Raw genomic sequence first — 20,235 nt, 5'->3', positions numbered from 1 at the left:
GGCAAATATTCAACCCACTCGTCTGCAAAGTGTTTTTCAGTCTTGGTAATAACAATTTTTAAAAAATCATTTTTTAAGGACAACCACCTACTAATACTATCACCCCTCCCCCAAAAAACGAACACAAGCAAAACAAAACAGATTGCACACAAAAAGTAAAGATCAAGTTTCATGCGTTTTTTTGTTTTTTTGTTTTTGTTGTTGTTGCCACAACAGTTGAGAGAGATGGGACAAACTAAATGTTTATCTTCGAAGGTAATCAGTGGAGCAAGGACTCACTGCCGGTTTCTTTTTAACATCCTGATGAGAGAAATAGAGAGGATAAAAACTATTACTTGCCAAGTGTTAATCAATTAATGATACACGCAGCAGTTTGACAGGATGTGAGAGTAAACAACAGCGTGTCAACAACAGATCGGGCACCTATGTACGCAACTCACAACTGGTTGCGATCACTGCATCAGCTGTGGAGAGCGTCGTCTGCTACAAGTCAAGGTCGACACGAGTAAGCTCCCATTTTCAGCAGAAGAAACACGGATTGCTATTGGTCATCGCACCCAGGGAGGACGAATCAATTCAGCCGACAGTATTAGTATAAACCAAGATGGCTGCCCACTAGTGTGTTTCACCACGTTTCGTTATAAAACTGTGGCAAAACTTCACTGAGAAAACAGGAGGAGACAATGGCGAAAAGATGTCGAGTCTGTAATGGCGCTGCACAAATCAAGAGACCCAAAACGGTATGTAGTGTTCCTGTGGAAAGTCATGTAAACGAAATAAGCATTATATCGAAGTTCGAACTTCACCATACGGCATACGCGATACTGTTTGCGTGTTTCGCTTGTCACTGTCAGATTTAGCTGCAACTGCAAGCCTGTTGTTATTGTGCGTATCAAGGGTGGAGAAAGAAGTTGTCACCGAGCACAACCTTGGTAAAGCTAGTATTGAAGTTACTGACTGGTGTTTCAGTTCTTCTTGGTTGGATCTCCTGACTCCAGTGACTATCTTTGAGTCAAACTCAAACTTATGGATATTGGCGTAGTTCTACTCCTATAGTAGTAATATTTATAATTATAGTATATATATCGGTGCATCCCTCAGTGTTTAGTACTACCTGTTTACATCAACTCTGTGAGTTTGTGGATGTGTGTGTGTGTGTGTGTGTGTGTGTGTGTGTGTGTGTGTGTCACTGACACTGTGTGTACTGGAACGAGGATAATTAGGACACGATTTCATGCGCAAGCAGCACCTGCCACTAGTGTACAGTGTCATTTATTTCAGTGGCAAGTCCTAAACTTTCAGTGTTGTTCCCAGACCTTGGTCTTCGGTCATTTACACATGCATTTTTTATTTGACGCATAATTGTTATGACCCCAGGATGTTTTAATCAATAACTTTGACACAACAATTTTTTGTGGCCAAGTTATTTTTTGAATCCAGGTCTAACTGCATGACCTTTGTACTCTGTGTCTGGGAACAACACTGGACTTGTATTGAATGATCAAAATTAACCTAGCTCATGTCAGTAATTGTCAGAGATGAATTTGTCGAGCATGATTTGTAAACACCTATTTTCTTTTACTGATAGAACTTGTGTCCTTCTCACCACTATTGATCAGTACCACAGGGATGTCATTCATGGCATCGGATATATATATACTGATTAAAAGGCTCAAATGTACAATTCACATAACTGCATGGCAGTCAGATGTTCAATCGTTTTAAACTGAGTGCGGTCATTGTCGGATTAAGAACCCAATCCATTCCTTCGGACAGCGCAATATACCTTAATTTTCCTTTCAAGATACATGTACACATCTTCAAAAAGCGACAGAGCACTCTCATGTTCTTGATGTTCAATCGTTTTAAACTGAGTGCGGTCATTGTCGGATTAAGAACCCAATCCATTCCTTCGGACAGCGCATGATTTTCCTTTGAAGATACATGTACACATCTTCAAAAAGCGACAGAGCACTCTCATGTTCTTGAAAGTGCAGTGAAGTTGTGCAGTGCAGATCTTTTGTAAAGCTGTGGTCTATTTTTGACTTTCCGGGGCTACGAGGTTGAAAAATAGGGATACAATCATGTACAGAATTCTGTACAGCAAACGCTACCCGAAACCCCACCTATACGACGTGTATGACCTTGAGAGCTTCAGTCAACGCTTGAATTTTGCAGGGATAACATCCGGTTTGCTCTCTCAAGACTGATCATATTTTCTCTTCAAGAGAGATCAAGGGGAAAAATAAACGCCCCAGCGAAGATTCGAACTCTCGACCTCGAGACTTCGTGTCTCATGTCATAACCACTAGGCTACTGCACCAATCGAGAAAAAGAAGGAAAAACATTGTATGAATTCATGTTATGTTATTCTTGAAGCAGCTTGATTTATATTTCTATCCGCCCATTGTTCAGAAGTGAATACAATTGTATAACTATTTCTTAGATGTCTGTTTTCAACTGCACAGAGCTTTGGAGAGATTCAATTACTGTTCTTGTCATTTTTCTTGCATGTTGTAAATAGAGATATCGCAGCTATTTGCATGGCGCGAATGTCGTGTAGCATGACGGTGTAAACATGTACTGCGATTCCGTGAAACATGTTTTCAAATAAAGGCAAATTTGAATGGCAATTTTTACGTTTTTGCACCGCATGAATGGTAATTCAAGCGTAGAATGATATAAAATTATCAAATTTTTTTTTTATCTTTGACAACACTGGTGAAGTGGCCTAGCGGTTAAGACATCGGCCCCGACATTTCGAGGCCTTGAGTTCGAATCCCTGCCAAGTCGTTTATTTTTTCTGCTCGATCCTTCTCGACAAATATGCTCAGCTCTGAGAGAGCAAACCGGATGTTACCACTGCAAAATTCAAGCGTTGACTGAAGCTCTCAAGGTCATACACGCCATATAGGTGGGGTTTCGGGTAGCGTTTGCTGTACAGAATTCTGTACATGATTTTATCCCTATTTTTCAACCTCGTAGCCCCAGAAAGTCATAAATAGACCACAGCTTTAATGGGAATTCCAAACCGTTTGCGGTAGGAGTCGTTTGCATACACCCATCTGGCCTTGGTCCGACAAATGATTCTTTGTTTCAAAGCAGTAAAAGAAGAGCTGTCTGGACATTCAAAATGCTGTCTATGGCAGAACCTAATTATATCATATCATAAACAGACACTGGCTCTCCTGGCCCCTTTCCCAACCCTCCCTGTGTTTGTGAGGTTCGGCTAGCATTTTCACTAAGGTTAGGAGTGTAATGAGAGCACACACACACACATACACACACACACACACACACACACACACACATACACACATACACACACACACACACTCCCAAAACACACATACACACATACACACACACACACACTCCCAAAACACACATACACACATGCACACACGCATACACACACACGCACACACACACACGCATGTACACATGCACATACGCACACAAAGACAGACAATCACACACAAACACACATGTGACAGGGAGACTACCGTCGCCCTTCACAGCAGACTCTGCAGAGTTGTTCGCCTTAAGAGATGATTGTGGTGTTTCGACACTCGGTTACATTTGGCGTCGTCGACAGGGATGGGACTCGACATGATATGTTCAGGAATGGCGTTATGGCCACTGAATCATTTTTCGTGCTGTTCCCATTCCACGAACCTGGGAGGGACCTACGCTTAATTGGCGGGTCCATGGTTCGGAACTTTGGGGACAAAGTTCATTCAAACGGGGGCGAGTGTGACAGGGAGACTACTGTCGCCCTTCACAGCAGACTCTGCAGAGTTGTTCGCCTTAGAAGTAGGCAACACCTGTGGATTGTAGAGTTCAGTTTGTGATGGGGTCTGGCGGCTTTTGTCTCTCTGTATGTTCATGGATTCCTTTGCGAATGCATAACAGTTTTTATAGGGCTTAGAAATAAGCTCTAAAATTCTCAATCCTGTTTGGTTGGACTTCGCCTCCAAAGGTGATTGTGGTGTTTCGGCACTCGGTAACACACACACACACACACACACACACACACACACATAAGCGCAGGCGCGCACACACACACACACACACACACACATAAGTGCAGGCGTGCACACACACACACACACACATGCACAAACACACACACACACACACACACACACACACACACACACACACACACACACACACACACAAGCTAGCACGCACACAAACACACATGTGCAGACATACACACACGTTCTTAGGTAGACCAACATGGGTTACTTGTTTTGGGAGGAAAATGAATAAAGAATCATAATTTGGGTTTAATTTATATGGAGTACTTAATCATCAGGCAATGGTTAAGTCAGGTAAAATTAGTATTTTCATTTTTGCTGAATGGTTGTTCACTTGACAAGGGTAACAAGCTTTTCAATAAACAACAAAGAAGAACAAAACTAAAACCAAGTCACACAAATTAATACATTTAGTCAATCTGTCGCCTTATGCAACTGTAAACATTCTTTCTCCTTTTCCGCTCCCACTCTCTGGAATCAACTTCCCCACCCCATCCGTCACTGTGAAACCTCTTCTACTTTCAAAAAGACCCTAATTAAAACCCACCTTTTCAAGTCTGCTTACAATACCTAAAGCACATGCCTGCCTCATGATATGATTATATCTGCTAGCATTTTAATAAACTCACTAGTTAAATATTTTTTTATTGGGTAGTCTCACATATTTAACACTATATATACATAGTACTGTTGTTTGTACAATTTGTTTTAAACTCGTACTTAATTCTTTTTATGTATTTAAATATTTGTTGAATTTACTGTGCGTGTGTGCGTGTGCGTGTGTGTGTGTGTGTGTGTGAGTGCACGTGTGTGTGTGTGTGTGCATGTGTGTGTGTGTGTTTGTGTGTGTGTGTGTGTGTGTGTGCTTGTGTGTGCTTGTGTGAGATTGGGTGTGTGTCAAAATGTGTTGTGCAATATAGCATGAAAATCTTTTTAAATTTGTTGTGAACAATTACAGCTTTGTATTCCATGTTTATAATTTTTTATGAAGTAATTTTAGTAAAATAGTCTTATGTTTCTTATTTGTTTGACCCGCTTAGGATTATGGAGTTTTATGCACTGCCTTTAATAGTTAACTAAACTTTTGTATTTGAAATAGTACCCCCCACGGGTTAGGGGGAGTCCCATATTGGTTGGGACTAGAAAGAATTTACCCGATGCTACCCAGCATGTCGTAAGAGGCGACTAACGGTTCTGTTTCTTCTCTTCTTTTGTCTTATTTCTGCCTTACCAGTCCTTTCACCTATATTTCCTTCCAAGAAAACTCTCCCTACAATTCCCTGCAGTTTTCCAATTCTTTTCTTGTTGTCTTATTTCTACCTGACTGGATCCATCACCTTTATTTCACTTACCAAAAGTCTTCTTTTCCACATCCTTATTTCTCTGCACCCCGCATGTCGTATGAGGCGACTAACGGATTCTGTTTCTCAGACCTGTTTACCCATACGATTTTGGCGTAATTTATTACGATTTTCTGCAAAAAATACGCCATTCCGCTATCCGTGTCAAGACTACGATTTTCATAAATAAAAAAAATGTAAAAAAAAAATAAAAATTTTTTTTTAATTTTTTTTTATCAATTCACATGTTTGGCATTGTTTTTTTTTAATGGCAAAATGGGGTGAAAAAGCACAGGACTGACCTGAGATCATGTCTGTCTGATGAGACGCTGGAGAGCCTTATTCTAGTGGTGAAGTCTCGCCCTCACTCATTCGGCAAGCACAAGTACAGTAGAGAAGCGCTTGACACACTGAAAAAGGCCTACTACGAGCAAAAGAAAAAGAATCAGTGATGCATGTGCTTTTGATGTGATCTTCTTTGAAATTATGATGACTACAAAAACTGACTGATGTGTTTTGTTCGTGAATGATCGATATATGTGCATGATTGCGTTTCGCAGACACAGTTGTCATTGCGTTGTAATTGGCGACGAATGCTGGACGATTACTATTTTTGTGCCAGGATTACTATTTTTGGGGCTGAGCATTACTCCAAAACACTTATGGGGGTAAACAGGTCTGTGTTTCTCCTTTTACCCTTGTTAAGTGGTTCTTGTATAGAATATAGTCAATGTTTGTAAAGATTTTAGTCAAGCAGTATGTAAGAAATGTTTAGTCCTTTGTACTGGAAACTTGCATTCTCCCAGTAAGGTCATATATTGTACTACGTTGCAAGCCCCTGGAGCAATTTTTTGATTAGTGCTTTTGTGAACAAGAAACACTTAACAAGTGGCTCGATCCCATCTCCCCCCCCTTTCCCCTATCCAATCTCCCCCCTTTCCCTCGTCGCGATATAACCTTCGTGGTTGAAAACGACGTTAAACACCAAATAAAGAAAGAAAGATTTGAAATAGCCCATTGCAGTTGGTGTAGGCCTTAAGCTTATTTAAATCGCTTGTCCAGTATTTAATTTAATTCTCTATTTTTGTATGAACTCAAATGTTTAGTGTTCTTAGTATGTCTTGCTAAGCTAAGTTCTATTTAATCAGAGTATGTTTGCGTGTGCTTATACTTAGTGATATTGTAAAGCGCATAGTGCTTTTGGTTTTGCGCCATAGAAATCTCATTAATAAATAAATAAATAAATAAACATTGCACTTTTTTCAACAAGACAGTAGGTTCACAGATTCCCCTTGGCAGAGACAGCGCTGACACATTGTATGAAGATATCTTTCTGTTAGCCTGTGCAAATTGTGCCTACAGCAAGCCACCAGCTGTTGATAATTTGAAATGACAGCAGGTGTAACGCTAGTGCTAAGCAGGAAAGCGCAATTTTCTGTATTCTTTTTAATTTTCTGAGCTTGTTTTGAATCCAAACATACCATTTGTATATATATATGTCTTTGTATAAATTAGTAAAATAATGAAGAATAAATAAAATTATTTTTGAATCTCTTAAAACCATTTTAATATTTATTCAGGATTTGGATGATTTTAAGGAGCAAGCTTGTTAATTAAGTGTTAAATTTCCACGCTGAAATACAATCTAGTGATGTGGACTTTGTCAAAGATTGCTTCACCAATATTTCAATCAATTTGATTTAAAAATGAGGGTGTTACGTACAGTGCCTCCTTGACTTTTGTAAAAAGTCGGATATTATGTCATCAATCTCGAAGACATTTATTTTAAAAAAACTAGAAAAACCCTAAAAGTTGAGATCAGCTGTCTCATCAGCATTAGCGTCATTCGCCTTGTTGTCTTATATAGATAAATATAGTTGTCTTTTTTCAAGATAGGAGAAAAAAAACTTGTCAATGTTTTTTTTAATCAGAATTACGCTGTTTTGTTACCATGCCATTTATTTAATTTTTTTTTCTCGATCACTGTACATTGTCCCCCGGTACCACCATCCCCCCCCCCCCCCCCCCCCCCCCCCCCATCCCTGAAACATATTGCCCCACACCTGAATGCTGGCCTGATAGGGGGCAGAAGAGCCAGGGTGTAATTTGCATGCTAATCAACCACACCCTTTGGTCTGTAGATCTATTCAGCTCCGTGCCTTGCCTCTACATCAAGTAACACTGTGTCAGCTAGTGTCTGTTACATAATTTGTAATATTGATGTGAAGTTGTGAGGCAAAATCTTGAAACACATTGTCTTTGCTAAGTTTAAGTTTAACTTAAGCAGTTAGAGGAAGCCAGGTCCAACACACATTAACACACATGAACCAGATCGACTAAAAACTACTCAATCAGTTGACTAGCTCGTGACAAGAAAGTAAACTTACACCAACCCTACCAGATAAGTATTTTTTTGATTCCTAGCAATTAAAACAAAGCGTTTGGTTTGAACAAAACTTCTCAGACAAATAGGTCACATGATGTACTACCACCTTGTGAAATTTAGTGATGCTCCATAACGTTATTCTCAAACAAAAAGGTTGCATCATGTACTACTAGTGATACCATGTGAAATTTTTGTTCATGAGCCACTTTGAGCAATCTGCAATTTTCTGGATGCGGTCAAAACATCTCCTTTCAAATTTTGCAAACATATTTATTGACATTTGATTAAGAATATAACTTGGTCTTGTTGCTGAAGATGACTTAATCTTTTGCATACTTCGGGTTCTAGCCACAGCAAACATTTACAATAACAGCAGCTGGAATATTTGTTCCTACGGTCACGAAACACCTTCCACTCGCACAAAATAAAGTAACTCAGACAGTTTACCGTCTCATGGGAGCGAAAGTAATTTGTTAGGGCGACACGCCGGAGAAGCGTTAACACCAGAAAAGGTGAGCATAAGACACCCCAGTGGTGTCATCCAGAAAGCAGGCCCTACCCCGGGTAGGCTGTTTCACACGCTAGGGGGAGGGTCCCGCTGGGATAATAAGCATGTTGGCCCAGAAGGGGAGACAAGGGGGACCCACAGGGGGCGTGCAGCGTGGAAGGCTTATGTTCGTAACCCAACACACACAGGCTGAAAAGTGCGGGTTCCAGCTGGAGTTGACACCTTGTCTGTCTCTGTGTCTGTCTTGTGTGTCTCTGTGTCTGTCTTGTCTGTCTCTGTGTCTGTCTTGTGTGCTTGTTTCAATGATGATCGGACTCTTTGTCTGTCTGTCTGTCTGTCTCCCTCCCTCCTTCTCTCTGTGTTTCTCTCTCTCTCTCTCTCTCTCTCTCTCTCTCTCTCTCTCTCTCTCTCTCTCTCTCTAAAAGGGGACGTCCCCCCCCCCTCTCTCAGTTGGGTTTGGGTGGGTTCGTGGGTGTCGTGATTGTGATGAGTTGATATGTTCATTAGAACAGTTGATGAGGTTTGTTGGTCATATCCCACCAGATATGAGAGGAAAGCCTTGAACCAATGGTTGAACTTCAGCGAGTACGACGTTATGTTTTTTAAATTACAACTGTCATTTTCTTTTGTAGCCATCACAGAGAGAGAGGGAGAGAGAGAGAGAGAGAGAGAGAGAGAGAGAGAGAGAGAGAGAGAGAGAGAGAGAGAGAGAGAGAGAGAGAGAGAGAGAGAGAGAGAGAGAGAGAGAGAGAGAGAGAGAGAGAGAGAGAGAGAGAGAGAGAGAGAGAGAGAGAGAGAGAGAGAGAGAGAGGGAGGGAGAGGGAGGGAGGGAGGGAGGGAGGGAGGGAGGGGAGGGAGGGAGGGAGGGAGGGAGGGAGGGAGGGAGGGAGGGAGGGAGGAGGGAGGGAGGGAGGGAGGGAGGAGGGAGGGAGGGAGGGAGGGAGGGAGGGAGGGAGGGAGGGAGGGAGGGAGGAGGGAGGGAGGGAGGGAGGGAGGGAGGGAGGGAGGGAGGAGGGAGGGAGGAGGGAGGGAGGGAGGGAGGGAGGGAGGGAGGGAGGGAGGGAGGGAGGGAGGGAGGGAGGGAGGGAGGGAGGGAGGGAGGGAGGGAGGGAGGGAGGGAGGGAGGGAGACCAAATCCGGTTGAAAGTTTAGTCCATTGCTGCTGCGAACTTTTATCATTACGAGTCAAATGGGTGGAACATTCCATCTGGAACCAACTCCCGTACTCACTCAGGCACTCCACATCCATGCAATCATTCAAAACCTCACTCAAAACACACCTCTTCCCTCACTAGTCTGTTAATGACCACCCATCCCCCTCTCCTGCTGGTCCTTAATCTGTCTCCTTCTCTCTCCTTCTTCTTCCCTTTCCAGCTCTATTCTTCTTCTCTCAACTAACTTTATGTATCCAATCATTTATTTATTTATTTATGACTGATTTTCCGTCTTCAGAATGCATGTGCCTGTAGTTTGTATGAGTGAGTGCGTCGCGTTCTCGCTGTGCGTCTGTCTGCGAGTGTATGAGTCGGAGTGTCTTGGTCCTTGTCGATTTGTGTTTCGTATAATGTTCACTATGTATTGTATATTTTGTAAGCGCCTAGGGCTATATTTAGATTAGGCGCACAAATGTTCATAATAATAATAATAATTTCGGTTAATGTCGTTTAACTCCGTGGTTTCAATCCTTTATTGTTTCATCGCTGGGAAGTTCGGGTCGTTTTCTCTGTGAGAGAAAGGCGACACCAAAGAAGGACTGCCTAAAATTTCCGACAATTATCTAAACTTTGATTGTCATTTTGGCAGTATTCCTGGAGTCAAACAAATCCTAACGTTCCTGCAAACGCAGCCATACCATGTAGTCAAGGGGTCCTGATTTGGCCTACAGTATATGGTCCGCTGGACCCAAAAAGCAAACAGATATCAAATATCAAATACCATGTAGTCAGAGACGCACGTGAAGAAGAGCAGACTGCTGAGAACTAGCGCCGTAGAGTCGTTCAAGGGAAGTTACTCAAGGGGAGTAACTCGCCTTCACTTCACGACTCAGTACCAATCAGGAGCCCAAAGCACCTGAAAAACGGTCTCTCGCCTGCCAGAAACTCGAGCTAGACGGATGACAAAAACATACAGGACGAACCGTTTCGCGTGAACCTCCTTCGCCCCTCAACAGAAATTAATCCAGCCCGCTTCAGTTTTCTACCTCCTCGCCCCGGCCGCGAAATTGTTAGGTGTGTTTTAGAGTTGACGTGCAAACTGCGGGCTCCAGTCGACATCTGTAACGCGCTTGTCACCGAGGGGGCGGGCACGCCAATGGGGGAACAGCTTCAGGGGACAAAACCCTCTGGCCTGACATATGTGCAACTCCAGTGGTGTCCCTTACTGACTCCGCGCGCCGCCGGACGTGAGGGGACGGACCAGATCTGTCATTTGCTGAAGAGGGGGGGGGGGGGGGCACTTCCGGTGCTTCTGTTGCGACAGAGCACAAGATGCGCACTAAATGATGAGAGACAGACAGACAAATAGAGAGGTTTGGTCGTCGGCGGCAGTGCATCAACGTATGCAGACTGATAGTGGGGCTCCTATGTTGCAAAATCATTCAAATCATGCAACAAACACCAAATTAAGCAAATATGAAGAGTTTTATGTGCTTAACAAAACCTGATACAGAGCCATCGCGAAAAATAAAAAATGGGTAGTTTTTAAACAATTTTTCAAAATGGCCGCCAATGTAAACGGTTGGGTATGTTAGGCATATTTCACTTCATGTGATTAACAGCAAATTTGGCGTAAATGGACATTTGCTTTTGCTTAACAAAACCTGATACAGAGCCACCGTGAAAAAATTAAGAAATCAGTAGTTTTTTTACAATTTTCAAAATGGCCGCCAATAAAAGGGTATTTAGGCATTTTTGATGCTACAAGACATTCTCTTGCAATAGAAACTAACACAAACACATTTTTAAACAAAACAATACATGTATTGTTGGTGCAGAGAATGATTGGACGGTGTGGGTGGCAGGGTTGAAGAATTTGTGGATTACCTAAACTGTGCAAAAATAAATATATTGCACCAATTTTCATACCAAAACGAAAACATTCATTCCTGTGCTGTTATATTCAATGTATGCTATTGAGGGCACTCAACTTGGCTAACTGGAACACTTTTAAGATAAAAGGTGGCCTTTACATGGGTTATTTGACTGCCGCCCAAATAAGTGTACCCCCAAAATAAAACTGATAAAAATGTAATGTATCAACTCAAAAGTCGACTAAAATTCATAATCGCTGTATTTCGAAAACGTTGTTTGTTCTCATGTGTTTACACAACTAGCACATTCCGGCAAGTGTCTATACTCAAAAGAAACTTTGGCAGTACTTGAAACAACCATCTGTCATATATACATGCGAAGTCAAAAATATGTGGGATGTAAGTCAACAAACCTGTGGCAGTTTTTAAAATATTATTTCGTGAAGATTTGAAAGTGTACTCAAACGGTTGAACTACGCCTCGTGCGTAGACACACATTCCTGAAAGTTTCAACGCAACCCACTTGGTCATTGCTAAAATACATGGATTTTAGTTGACTTGGGTATCCCTCAAATTTGACACATAAACATCTCATCCGTGAGATCGACACATACATCAGTAGGTACACTGGCACAACACTAGAAATATGCAAGATGGCGAAATAAAACAACCTGTTCTGGATGGATAATCAAGTTGACTTTCTCTTCGTATACAACAGTGACCCAGTTGTGCCTCAGGAATTGTCGTCGGCTTTTTAAAAGGTACCCGAAGTTTTTGTCACATCTCTTTGTCACGTCAAGGGTATCCTTATTTTGACGGCGTAAATGATGATGTTAAAAAAAAAGTGCCAGATAGCGAAGATGCGAGCCTTTAATGGCATAGACAGTTTGAATAAAATGACACAGGAATAAAAGTTTGAGTTGGGGTATGAAAATGGGTGCAATAATATTTTTGCACAGTTTAGATGCTGACAGTTTTCACAGGCATGCAAGCACATTTGCAGAGAGCTGTGCTCTGCAGTCCTTCTTAGCAGCATTTGCAGCGTTTTGTTGTACAGCTCTGCTTGCAGGCACACCTCATGAGTTCTCGGCACACGCTGGATACCTCTTGAAAGCTCGTCCAGAATGACTCCCACTTTCCAGCCTTGAACTGCCAGCCCACAGAGTTTGGAAGTCTAATAGGTAGATGGCTCTTCTCAATCTCATGTCCTGCAGCAGCACCTCACTTGTAAGGGGATTATGGTCAATTTGGCAGCTCTTTTTACTAAAGAGGTACCGTCTAGCACTGTTTACACCCAGTACGTTGCTGGTTTTGTCCTACAAATGTACACCAAAAAGCTCTTGTGCTGCCCTGTCAGTGGTACTCAGCTTACAAAGAGGAGCAGACAACCTGAAGAAAGTTTGAGTGACGTCTTCAAATGCTTGCCATACTTCCCAAGCCTTCTGATTCCCCAATACCATTGAAGAACGACATAGTGTCACAGCCTGTAAGGCTATGCAAAATGGGCAGACAGGGTGACTTCTCTTGGCCAATGGCTTTGGCAATGTGGCGATACACTTCACGAGCAGAAAAAAACGCAACACAGCTGGAATGAGAAGCAGACTGTCTGGCCTCCTCTACATCCATGGTGCAGGAAATCAGCCTGTGGTACCCTTCACACAAAAGATGAAAAGTGACATTTTTATTTGAATGTATTTGAATAATGTTTACTATCTCAGAGAGTCGGTCAAAGCCGGGTTAGCAAGTCTTCACACAACAGACCAAAATGAAAGAAAATTGTATTTAATGAATTCGGATAATTCTTACTGTTTCAGGTTAAAAAACAAACAAACACAGTTTCCAGTGACCCAACTGATTCTGGAATCTTTCTGACCGCAACATTTATTCGCTTCAAACAGTCGCTAACAGAATGTTGACCATAGTGAGGGTTCGTACGTTAAACCCATCAAATTCACAGAGGTCGCTTACAAATGATGTGCAAACATGTTCCAATTAATACAAATAAAAAAATCTTACTGTTAAGATGTATTAGGTAACAAACCTTGATACAGTAGTACTAGTGAAATCGGCTCCCTTCTGTGGCACCGGAATAAATGCAGAACGCTTGTTCCCAGGAACCGGCATGTGGTGTAACTCTTGTATATATCCTGTAAAAATAAAATTCACACCAATGCACGGTCAACTTAAAATAAGCAAAAGGATGAGAAACAAGCAACAAACCAAAATTGTAAAACTCAAAGAGCGGTACCTCTTCATTTTTCAAAACCACTTATCTCATTTGATTAGCATACACTGTATGCTTTTGTCTGTTACCTACCGTCTCAGTTTGAAAGTTTGATCACAACACTGTAAAGACATGGGGAGTGGAGTGTTTTTATCTCCAGCTGGTCATCCTACTATCTGGCCTACCCTCACTCAGCTTTTGACTCTACCCCTCCCCACCTTATGGAAGTCCTTAACGTAGGCAGGACTAATCATTTATCATACCATGAACAATCTCTTTCTCCTCGCCTTTTATTCAAAGTTCGTTTAATCTGTTTAAAATCACCAGCGTGGCGATCATGATTTCCTTACTTGTAATCAACAGATAGATCTAGATCTGTCAGCATCACAATCCAGCTTGATGAGCTATTGCAAGATTACTCTGCATTTCAGCGCTTCACCCGATGAATAACAGACCCCAGGGGAGAATTAAACAGTAAAATGATGTGACATTGGTGAATGGATGCGTATTCTTGAAAACTTACCTTCAGAAACGTTGTTTTTGCTCAAATCAAAACACGCAATGTTGCGGAGGCCGCCATCTTGAATTTTCATGCTGCGGATATATAAAATTCTAAAAACGATCAAATTAAATACCAGAACACAAAAATACCCATAAGAGTATTTATGTCATGCATGTGTTATCAGCAGACAACTTCTGGTGCATGGTAAACCATTGAATTTTACATTTGCTGAGTTGGGAATATTTACTGCTGAGCGCTTTTGGTACGAATTTCGTCTGCTGTAAATGCAACCTTTTATTCCCTATCAAAGACAAAAAAAACGATTTCTGAAGTGGCTCTGTATCTGAAATCCCTTAAATAATTATAAGGAACAATACCACAAAGTATGATGTTTGTTGCAAGATGTGAATGATTTATGAGTGCGTCTGCAACATACGAGCCCCACTATGAGGACAATAAGCTTACACGTGGGCGGCGTATGATGCCAAACGTCTTCAATTTCGTTGAGGTAGCCGAACAATAACCATAGGCTGCTATGGGTTTACTTGGGCCCAGCACACAATTACAACTGAACGCTTTAATAAACCTTTAGCTAGTTCGAAACGTTATGCTACGTCGTCTGGTACTCTCCTTAAACCCCGTTTCCGCCAACACGCCTTTCAGAAAGATAATTGCTTCCCACACATGTTGTCATTACACCCCCGGTATAGGGGTGTGTATAGGTTTCGCTCGATGTGTTTGTTTGTTTGTTTGTTTGTTTGTTTGTGTTCGCATATAGATCTCAAGAATGAACGGACCGATCGTCACCAAACTTGGTGAACAGGTTCTATACATTCCTGAGACGGTCCTTTCAAAAATTGGGACCAGTCAAACACACGGTTAGGGAGTTATTGGTGGATTAAAATTATACAAGGACTTATAGAGGGACATCTTAATGGTCAAAGGGAAATAACCATTCTCACTCAGTCACTGCCACCAACTGAGAAGGTTATTTCCCTTTGACGGGGGTGTTTTTCCTACCTCGTAGGAATTTCTTGTTCTACTCTTTTGAGCTCCATGTTTTCTTTTCTGAGGCTGCTGTATTTGAGCAAGATCCATTATTCCTTGGGACAGCTTTTTTCTTAATTCAACGAAAGCTTACATAGACAAAATACCAAAGAAACTACACAAAAAACGAGTTCCTGTGATACCCCTTTTTTATCGGACGAATTAGCTTTGACGTTTTCGTAGCTGTATCATGGCATTATAATGATTCTCTGCTCTCCTGTTTTAGTTTTTCTTCTAATCTCTTTGTTGTTGTTGGTACTTGATTCTTTTGGTTGGTTTTGGTCACCGTCGTTTTCGACACGGTATGATCTGTTACAACTCGAGTGATGAAATTGAATACTTCACAAGTTTTCGGTTGCCATGACATCGAGTTCCCGCCAAGCTCCTAGTTGTTTCTGTCAACCTATCATTTATTACCGATGCAAACTCCACCTTCCTCTTTCCCGGTGGAATATAATTGAATAGGGGCACAGGTGGTGAAGGGGAGGGAACCCGGATGAAACAGTCTCAAATCACCAACACCTTTAAACAAACAAAAAATTTGTTCGCGAAGGAGTGGGGGGGGGGGGGGGGGGGGGGGCCTTGTTTTTCTGTTGTTTCAGTTACAGAGGAACCTGCAGTTGAAAGACACATTTAAGACCAGCCTAAAGTGTCATGAAATGAATATTTGATCGAGATGTAGAACAGAGCGAATTTGGATGGAAGTATTACATGTAAATAGGATGTGACCAGAGAGGTTCATCACGTCAGGTTCAACTGTATTACGCCATAGGATGACGTACGGTTATAAACTTATATCGATTCAGGTCATTTGGCCTCTATGATGTAGACCTTTCGTAAAAGGCGAAGTAATAAAAGTGAACACAATTTTGTTGAGCATCTTGCCGACTTTTTGAAGAGAGAGAGAGAGAGAGAGAGAGAGAGAGAGAGAGAGAGAGAGAGAGAGAGAGAGAGAGAGAGAGAGAGAGAGAGAGAGAGAGAGAGAGAAGAGAAGAGAAGAGAAGAGAAGAGAAGAGAAGAGAAGAGAAGAGAAGAGAAGAGAAGAGAAGAGAAGAGAAGAGAAGAGAAGAGAGAGAGAGAGAGAGAGAGAGAGAGAGAGAGAGAGAGAGAGAGAGAGAGAGAGAGAGAGAGAGATGCTTTCAGTTGCACCACTTTCATCATGCTTACAAGGTTTTACTGCCCTGGCCCTGTGTATCCTTTTACCATGAAAAAAACCTAAGGTTTCGCTTCTCGGACTTGTCTCGATGGCAAAAAGAGGAATCAAGTTTTCGTCAAGCAGACTTAAAATTTGCCGTTTGACAAAGGACATTTTTGTTCACTATGCATGTAATCCCTTTTTCTGACACTATTTTATTTCAGGTAAGAGTGTGGAACACTAACTACTTAATTGTCGCGGAGAGAAGATTCTAATGGCGAATTTGACACTGCCCGAACACACGACGCCCTTTCCAATTCAATTCCCTCTGTCCCACACGATCTGTTTTTACACCCTCGTATGAAAAGAAAGGCATCGTAAAGCCGTCAGCGTTAGACAATACAGAGCTGTTTTTAACACCTCGCGGTGTGTGTGGTAAAAGCCCTCCCCGGTAGTAAAACAAGTGGGAGCAATTAAAAAGGGGGTGACCGGTGTGCGGTGCCTGTCTGTAAGTAACAAGAGCAACTTGATTCCTGTAGGTTGGGTTTTGGAGTGTGGTAACCCGAGCTGGTGAAAATTAGAAATGCCACAGCTTGACTGCTTGCCGTGCAGCGATTATGGGTTTTATTTTTTGTGGGTGATGAATGCGGATGAGGTGTTTTTACACGTAGGTTGTCGGTTTCTCTAGTCGGCGATGGTGTGTGTGTGTGTGTGTGTGTGTGTGTGTGCACGGTGTGTGTGTGTGTGTGTGTGTGTGTGTGCACGGTGTGTGTGTGTGCGCGCGCGCTCGTGTGTTTGTCGTCTCTCAACTGACTGCTTCCAGAATAAAGCAAACAAGAAAGGTTAAATTAGTGTAACGTTTAATTCAGGACAAAACTAAATATTTACTAGAACTTCGACCTTTCGGTCAATTTAGTTGGCAAACCAGAAACCCATCAGACAAAAATACGTGATGCTCTGACTTATCTTAGAATGTGACTGGAGCGACTCCAAGATGCTGGTCGCACAATGAGACACACTTACTTAGTCAGAGAAGCCACGGTCGGTTTCGTTGGAAACGGTGACTCGGGAAAATATGCCTGCCTGTGTATCTGTCTGTGTCTGTGTTTCTTTGTGTCTATCGGTCTGTGCCCCAGGCGGCTGTTTGGCAACAACTTGCTCGAGTAAAACCAAGTCAAAGGCGAAGACATTCGATCTATAGCCCGAGAAACGATGAATCTGGAAAATCTGCACCTTTTGAAAAGGTCGAAACCTGAAGACGGCGAAACGGAGACAGAATGGCCCCATAAGGTTAACAGACTTTTGTCCGGGTCAAGAAGATTCCCCCACACCCCCAATAACAATACCCATCCCCGTGTCACAGTCTGCACCTTTGAAGTGACAAGAACTCTACAATTCTACAGGCCATCGCCTGTCAAACTTCCTGATTCGTCGGCGTCAACTGTCCTTCAGTATAGTCCCCTCGGATCGCCCCAGTGGAAGGAAAAACAAACTGAAGCGGGTTTCTTCAATTTGTTGTTGTCTTCTTCTGATGTCCTAACTTTTCCAGACCCCCTATCGAGAGCGTTGCAGTGTCTGGTGGCCATGTTTGCAAGGATTCGCCCGTTTTGAGAAACGGACTGTCAAAGGATTGACCCGTTTGGCGATATTGTCTGTCACAACAGAGGGAAGAAATTGTATCGTCTGCACAGAAGGCGTGTTTGCGTGCGCCTTGACGAGTCGAAATTGGAACTGGTCAGAATCCTGACATCAGGATGCTGGAAGAATTAGTGTTAAATTGCACGGACTGTTTGCCCCTGGCGAGTGCTGATGTCACTTCAAACCCGTTTACATCAGTTTTTAATTTGTGGGCGTTGGTCCTTCTGTGACATCTTGAAGTAGCATTGTGCACTGAAGACTAAAAGGTTTCATTGTCTTCTGCGAAAATAAGGAACTTAAACGCCTCAAGGACCGAGGGCCGGGTATAAAAGCAGAGCGGCGCGTGGCACATCAGTCTGATGTCCAACCCTTTTCAGAAAACGAGCTTTCATTTGAAATATTATTTTCAAAAATACGGTGTCTATACCAAACTTCAAAACACAATTTTTGTCAGGCGAAAATGTCAAGGTGTACATCACACATGCAACCCCAACAGTGTGTATGATAAGCCCTGGATCACGTACTTTTAGAACAAATTATTCATTTGATATTCGTAAAGATTATGTAGTAGTTGCGATAATGCATGATTAATCTTTACATGTTTTTTGTTTTTTTTCCTTGTGTCGGTTTACGATTGTCATTGTATCCATCTTAATACATATTTAGTTTTAGCAGGGACACATTGTAAGACTAGGCGTCAGCCTAAAATCTCCATCCTTGAGTAATTAAGTTTGTTCGTTCGTTCGTTCGTTCTCTCTCTCTCTCTCTCTCTCTCTCTCTCTCTCTCTCTCTCTCTCTCTCTCTCTCTCTCTCTCTCTCTCTCTCTCCAATTTTGTTCTCACTTTTCATTAACGAATTGGCGGACGAAATTATGCGAAAAGGACGACATGGTATACAACTTATCCCAGATTATATTGAGATATTGATTCTCATGTTCGCAGATGACGTTATTTTGATTTCTGACACTGTGTGTGTGTTACAGAACCAGATAAACGTGCTATACCAAACTGCTTGTAATCTTGGCTTGACTGTTAATTTAGAAAAATCTAACATAGTTAACTTCAGAAATGGTGGTCATATTGCAGCTATTGAAAAATGGATGTATGGCAATAACGTAAGGGAAACTGTGAACATGTATAAATACTTAGGAATTTACTTTTCTACAAGGTTGACATTTTCTCACACGCTGAACGATTTAGCGCTGCGTGCAAGAAAGGGTGTGATTGGTATTTTTAAGGTACTGTGGACTCTAGGAGAAAGATCACCAAACATATTCTTTAAACTATTCGACTCCCAGATCCAGCCCATGCTCAATTATGCGGCAGAAGTCTGGGGCCTTGATGCAGACCATTCACCTATTGAAAAGGTGCATCTGTTTGCCCTAAAGAGGTTTCTGAACACAAGCATGAAAACACCAAACACACTTGTGTATGGAGAAACTGGCAGACAGCCGTTATTTGTCAACACGTTTGTTAAGTCCATACGATTTTGGTTGCGCATCCTGAAAATGCCTAGTCATCGATTGCCACAGAAAGCTTATAAAATGCTGCTTTATTTACACGAACAAAATAAAAGAACATGGGCGTCATCAGTTTGCTATGTGCTATACAAATACGGCTTTGACCAAGTTTGGATTCAACAAGGCGTTGGAAATGAAAATGCGTTCATAACGGAATTCAAGAACAGACTAGTCACATTATACAAGCAAGAGTGGATAGAAACCGTACAAAGTAAAGAACGATTCCTTTTCTATAGCACTTTCAAGTCAGCCTTATCTATGTCTTCATACTTAAATGACCTGAAGCATGTCAAAGCAAGAAACTGTCTGATTAGGTTAAGACTTAGTGTCTCGCCACTCAAAGTGCATCGATTACGACACATTCGGTCGCCAACAGCTGTAGATTACTTGTGTCCATTCTGCGCAAATGAGACCGAAGATGAAATTCATTTTGTTTTGAAATGTCCAAAATATGCTGGTATTCGTGAGTACTACATACCTGCAAAATATTACAACCGTCCATCAAGCTTTAAACTGGCGCTACTTCTAGCGACACCAAACAGATCAATATTACTTAGACTTGCAACCTTCATCATGAACGCGTTTAAAATACGCAGTGAGTGGGGACAGTGAATATGAGATATTGCACGATCTTGTTTTATGTGTATGCTATTTTTGTTGTTTGTGTCGATTGCTTAAAAAATAGTAATAATGTTTTGTTTTTTGGAAACGTTAATGTGATGCTATGTATCAGAAATGCAACGATTATGCATATAACTGTTTGCAGATTTGCGTGTGGAAGGGCATGTGAAGGGATAGATGGAGGGATGAATAGATGGATGACGGATGAATGGATGGACAGACAGACGGATGATTAGATGGA

At 41.9% G+C, this 20,235-nt stretch overlaps 1 protein-coding gene across 2 annotated transcripts in view; it reads left to right on the top strand.

The window, feature by feature from the left end:
- Positions 1 to 598: 598 nt before the first annotated feature.
- LOC138961453 (cytoplasmic tRNA 2-thiolation protein 1-like) overlaps positions 599 to 20,235 on the top strand; it is a 78,495-nt gene continuing 58,858 nt past the window's right edge. For both annotated transcript variants that reach the window (XM_070333103.1, XM_070333105.1), the window contains exon 1: positions 599 to 740. In XM_070333103.1, coding sequence (XP_070189204.1) covers positions 684 to 740 — 57 coding nt within the window. In that variant the 5' untranslated portion in view covers positions 599 to 683. The remainder of the gene's footprint in view (positions 741 to 20,235) is intronic.

Source organism: Littorina saxatilis, linkage group LG3, assembly GCF_037325665.1.
Source record: "Littorina saxatilis isolate snail1 linkage group LG3, US_GU_Lsax_2.0, whole genome shotgun sequence".
Taxonomy (NCBI): Eukaryota; Metazoa; Mollusca; class Gastropoda; order Littorinimorpha; family Littorinidae; genus Littorina; species Littorina saxatilis.
This window is presented reverse-complemented; position numbering and strand designations above follow the sequence as displayed.